At 41.5% G+C, this 5,970-nt stretch overlaps 1 protein-coding gene across 1 annotated transcript in view; it reads right to left on the reverse strand.

Annotated features, from left to right (window-relative positions):
- Window positions 1-5,970, reverse strand: part of ADAL (adenosine deaminase like) — a 34,637-nt gene that overhangs the window by 21,406 nt on the left and 7,261 nt on the right. The window contains exons 2-4 of the mRNA XM_018560491.1: window positions 5,631-5,761; window positions 5,226-5,286; window positions 2,391-2,475 (exon numbers count right to left, since the gene is read on the reverse strand). Coding sequence (XP_018415993.1) covers window positions 2,391-2,475; window positions 5,226-5,286; window positions 5,631-5,761 — 277 coding nt within the window. The remainder of the gene's footprint in view (window positions 1-2,390; window positions 2,476-5,225; window positions 5,287-5,630; window positions 5,762-5,970) is intronic.

Below are 5,970 nucleotides of genomic sequence, written 5' to 3' on the forward strand. Positions count from 1 at the left end.
GGTGATGTCACGGACATCGACGCCACCGGACTCCGGAGGAGTCCGGTGACGTCGATGTCCGTGACGTCACAGTCTGTCACTCTAGTTGAGTGTGTTTTATCTTTTTTGCTAGGTGTGCATCCATTTATAGCATTTACATTCCATGTCTTTATCCTACTTGTATCACATGTGGCTTTTATTCTTCTGACATTCTAAGTACTGAATAGGGCATTGGCGTTATACTATAGGATTGGCTTTGCTCCCTGTATTCGGATCCATTCAGACAGCTCCGTTGTTGCCTTCTTGAGTGGAACTTGGTGTAATCTCTTCTCTGTTGATGTCATGGAGATCAGCTCATGTCATGGAGATCTGCATATGTGCTGTTCTAACAGAGCCAGCCCTGGGGAATAGTGCAGGGGGGGTTCATTAATGAGTGGCCCCAGGTTGGACGCTGCAGCTGCAAGCTATGTCAGATCTTGCTTATAACGGCATATACCCCATAGGAGAAGGCGGTGAGGAAGGAGAGACGGGGGGGGGTTGTGCTAACTCAGTCAATGTGTTTCCATACTTATATTTTCTGCTTCTGGCTTTTGTCTGGGCAACACATGGGAGCTTGGTGTTTGCAAGTGACAGCTCTAGATTATTGCCCCTCCTGTCAGACAGGTCACTGGGGGCAGCTCTGCTCCCCCTCCCAGCGAGGGATAACTCAACAATAACTCTTTATGTTCCAAGTACCTGTACAAGTGGTATTGCATTACATCCCAGCAAGGCTGCCTTTGAACAACAGGGTTAATCTCAATTAAAGTCACAAAAGGAGACGGTAGATTTCATTTTGCAGGGTGTGTAGCTTAGACATTGAACATCACCCCTTTATCTGCCTGTCTGTCGCTGGAATTGTGTTATTATTTAGGGCTGCGGAAATTAACGATTAATTCCTCGTGCGTTATAATTAATCTAAATTAATCGATTACAATTTTTTTTGAATAATCAAACACGAAAATTTTAATCAGTAACAGCCCTAATATATATAATATGTATTTTTAGTATTTAGGATAACATATGGTTTGGAAAACATTTATGCATACATAGGTGGTAAGAATTTTGAAGGGGTGCTTATGATACCATGAAGCACACAAGAGGGTGTTAGGTAAACTTTGGCCGTCCCGGGTGCGGCGGTTTCAGTATACCGCGTGCTGTAGCTCGCGATATACTGAGCTTGTTTATGTCCTCCCGTGACCCTTAGGAGAACTATGGGGAAAAATACCGACCCCATAGTTCTCCTTTAAAGTAATAGATTGCCCTACAGAATATCTAAAATGCCAAGCTTTGAAGAGCCAGATTTTTTAGGCGTGAGCAGACACTGGTAATGTGAACTACACGGTGGCTTTTACTGTCTGTCAGAAACTCCACAAGGCAGTTGGTGTTTAGGCCTAGCAGCCTGCTGCCCAGTCATCGGTCACATCTTTAGAGGTGATAATAAGAGGAATATGTCTGCATAGGAGCTTGGTGTTTGCAAGTGACAGCTCTAGATTATTGCCCCTCCTGTCAGACAGGTCACTGGGGGCAGCTCTGCTCCCCCTCCCAGCGAGGGATAACTCAACAATAACTCTTTATGTTCCAAGTACCTGTACAAGTGGTATTGCATTACATCCCAGCAAGGCTGCCTTTGAACAACAGGGTTAATCTCAATTAAAGTCACAAAAGGAGACGGTAGATTTCATTTTGCAGGGTGTGTAGCTTAGACATTGAACATCACCCCTTTATCTGCCTGTCTGTCGCTGGAATTGTGTTATTATTTAGGGCTGCGGAAATTAACGATTAATTCCTCGTGCGTTATAATTAATCTAAATTAATCGATTACAATTTTTTTTGAATAATCAAACACGAAAATTTTAATCAGTAACAGCCCTAATATATATAATATGTATTTTTAGTATTTAGGATAACATATGGTTTGGAAAACATTTATGCATACATAGGTGGTAAGAATTTTGAAGGGGTGCTTATGATACCATGAAGCACACAAGAGGGTGTTAGGTAAACTTTGGCCGTCCCGGGTGCGGCGGTTTCAGTATACCGCGTGCTGTAGCTCGCGATATACTGAGCTTGTTTATGTCCTCCCGTGACCCTTAGGAGAACTATGGGGAAAAATACCGACCCCATAGTTCTCCTTTAAAGTAATAGATTGCCCTACAGAATATCTAAAATGCCAAGCTTTGAAGAGCCAGATTTTTTAGGCGTGAGCAGACACTGGTAATGTGAACTACACGGTGGCTTTTACTGTCTGTCAGAAACTCCACAAGGCAGTTGGTGTTTAGGCCTAGCAGCCTGCTGCCCAGTCATCGGTCACATCTTTAGAGGTGATAATAAGAGGAATATGTCTGCATATAAAAAGTAAAGAAGATGTATACCTGTGGAGGTCTCTCTTGGCGTGCTTCTTAACTCCAGGTATTTAACACCGTCTGCAGCAAACTCCTTAATTACCTCTTTTGTAACCTACATTGTCAGTACATCAAAAGGCAAAAATTTTTAGTGTTTTGTTTTACTGAAACAAAATTTCATTACTGGCTGGTAGTGTTGACGCAGAACACATTCAAATGATGGACTGACCAAAGATGGGGCAAGTGAGATCAAACTATCCCTCAAACTGTTATTTTGAAAAAACCAATGCATTGTTCTAATAGAAACAGGAAAACTGAATTACTGTTTCCAGTTTTTCAACATGGTGGCAGGTCTCTGCAAATTATTCCACACTTGGGGGTTTATTCACGAAGCAGCCGAAGGATCTAGCCGTAGCTTCGGCCGATCCTTCGGCTAGCTTCGGCCCCAGGCCCCCTCGGTTCAGTAGAACTGAAGGGCTGCTGTACGGGCTATTCACTATTGCGCGTACAGCTCCCGAAGTTGGCCGAGCGGATCAGTCGAGCCGAAGGCATATGCCTCGGCTCGACTGAGCCACGGTGAAAGCCGAAGCAGGCCGAATGGCCGGCTGACAGCCTGCTTCTGACAGCTGGACGGAGCCAGCCGTCATCTCACAGCTGGCTCCGGCCACTTTCAGAGAGTTTAGCGTCCCTGGTTACCAGGTAACCAGGGACGCTGTCATTACACACTATGAGCGGCCTCTCCGTTTTCTCAGTGTGTAATGACAGATGGGGTTCCTGGTTACCTGGTAAACAGGAACCCCATCTGTCATTACTCTTTCGGACGCTCTGGGAGTCTAATACGACTCCCAGCCGCCCGGGAGAGAAACACTTTCTCCCAGAAAGGTTCACTCTGCTCGATCGAGCAGAGTAAACCTTTCCCTGCTCGTTTTTTTTTTGTTCTTCTGAATTGTATTTTCTTCTTTCGTCAGAATAATAAAAAATAAAAAAAATCACCATAGGAATGCATAGCTAGATTCCTATTGCTGCTGTCAATCAGCAGAGGGGACCTGCAGTTCTCCATCAGGTCCCCCTCTGGTGATCGAACAGCGTTCGGTTCACTTCGCTTCAGGTCGGTTAGTCACTCGGCTGCTTACGGCAGCTTAGTGAATAGACCCCTTAGTGTTGTCCCCTTTGTGTCCTCCACACTACTTTACAGTGAGCTCACTGGGGTCCTCCACATTACTTAACCATTGCCTGTCTGAGGTCCTCCACACTACTTTACTATTGCCTCTTGGGAGTCCTCCACACTACTTAACCATTACCTCTCTGGTGTCCTCCACACTAGTTTACCATTACCTCTCTGGCGTCCTCCACATTACTTCACCATTATCTCTATGGTATCTTCCACACTATTTAACCATTACCTCTCTGGGATCCTCCACATTACTTTACCATTATCTCTATGGTTTCCTCCACACTACTTTACCATCACCTCTTTGGTTTCCTCCACACTGCTTAACCATTAACTCTCTGGTGACTGGTAATGCTCAAATCAGGTGGTGCGTGATCAAGCTTAGCAAGAGCCTATTTGAGCAATTTCATGTAGTTGTAATATTTAAAAAGTATGTCCAGGCAAACATTCAATAATAAATATGTACAGAAATAAAGGCTTCCTCTGTGTCTATTTTTTCGTTTTGTATCTTTATTATTGCATTTGTTTTTTGTATTATTTGAAGGAAAAAATATATTTTAAGATTTTAGCAGCTATTGACACCAGTCTGACACTTACTCATTTTTTTGTGTTCTGGGCACCAATTACATTTTAAACAGTTAACAATTCTACTACACTATTAATTGTCCTGCTTTCTCCACCTGCCTTGTTTAGAAAAAGTATTATCAATTTAGCTCCTTCACCACCATTTAAATAAGAAACATCAAGTGTGCATAACCTTAAACTATGCACGTTTCATGCTGAATTTAATGTCATTGGAGTATTCCTTTATTGTTATTTTAAGGTAGAGTAATATCCTGAGCCTAAGTAAAAAATATTGTAACATTTGGATAAAGGTTATGTGACACAAGCTACAGGAAAGCCTCTCAGCACTTTTCTGGTCATTGTGCCCTTCTTGGCATCAAAGCCTGAACCTGATGTATGAGTGAATGCAGTAAGATGGACTGATTATACAACAGTATAACAGCAGGAGCTAGAATCCAGGACAATCTAATAGGCAGAAAAAATCAACATATTTTAAGAGAGCAATGTGCCCTGTCTAGTAGCTAAGAAAAGAGAATGGGAACTCAACTTATAGGCAACATTTATTCTATTTTCAAACATGCCACAAAGTATATAGTCAAAGGCCAGTGCCTTTATAAACTGCATTATAATAATTGTAGTCCCTGCTTTTATTTTATTTATGTGAATGAGCCAAGCAACCAGCGCAGAATTCCTGAAGAGCTATACAGCAGTATGCTTTCAGCTCAAATTTACAATTTAATGTTTTTCTGAAAAGCCTATTTTAGGCCCAGACCCTTTGTGTTGCAATAACACAGCGTCAAACACATTAATGCAGGCTGCATTCATCCACGGCAGTCTGTGTGGTGCAGAACGATGCCTTTTTGTTGGAATGGCACCCCAATGTACAACTGCAATAGTGAGCAACACAGTCCAGCTGACTAGGCAGTGCGTTGTGGTACGCTGCGTTAAAAAAAGGGTCAAATCTGTATTTTTGTCTGTTGAGGTAAGGTAGCAGCCTATTAAAAATTAAGTGGTCACCTTAAACCAATGTACATTCATTGGCAAAATACTGCATGTTAACATATGTGTGAGGTTTTCAGTGGGCCTTAGCAATGCAGCAACATAAATCAATATAGATGAGACACGCATACCAATAATATATCTTCAGTGGTATCTGTTATCTGGTGGATTATTCTAAACATCTCAAAACATCTGCAAAGCAAATACAAATAAATGAGATGTAAAGAAATACAATTACAGTAACATCAGTCAGTAACATCAAATTTGCATATTAATGTTTCAGCTCTATATATAAGTAAATGCAGCAATGCTAACTAGAATATATTTTTATAATGCAACAATAGTACTCATTATAACCAGACACATATTGATCTTAGCGGTCAGATTCAAGTCACCATTATGCAAGTAATTGATTAAAAAAGAACATACAGGCTGTGTTCATAGGTACGAAAATATAAAAAATGATATAGAGTGAAGGGTGGTGACCAATGTAGCACAAACACTATTAATGGAATAAGACTGGAAAAGAAACCTACTCCTCCAAAGTCCTTTTCTGTCCTTTATCTATCATGGTCGCCCCATTTTGGATTTGAAGATGAGGTTTTTGATCCATCAGTTTCTTCATGGTAGCAGAACTTATTGACCCATTTAGATGGGCATGGAGCTCCTACAACAAAAACAGATATCACCAACAAACATAGGCTTTAGACAAGGCACATCAAAGTGAAATGTTAAACACACACTGGCGGAGAAGGTTCACGCAATGCGTGTAATGGAAGTGGTTAAGCACAATTATGACAAAATGCCTATCTCAATAGATCAATTGTAATATATATGTTAATTTGCTTTTTGCTCGTTTGCCTTCCTCAAAACCTT

Source organism: Nanorana parkeri, unplaced genomic scaffold, assembly GCF_000935625.1.
Source record: "Nanorana parkeri isolate BGI_ZX_2015 unplaced genomic scaffold, ASM93562v1 scaffold459, whole genome shotgun sequence".
Classification (NCBI taxonomy): Eukaryota; Metazoa; Chordata; class Amphibia; order Anura; family Dicroglossidae; genus Nanorana; species Nanorana parkeri.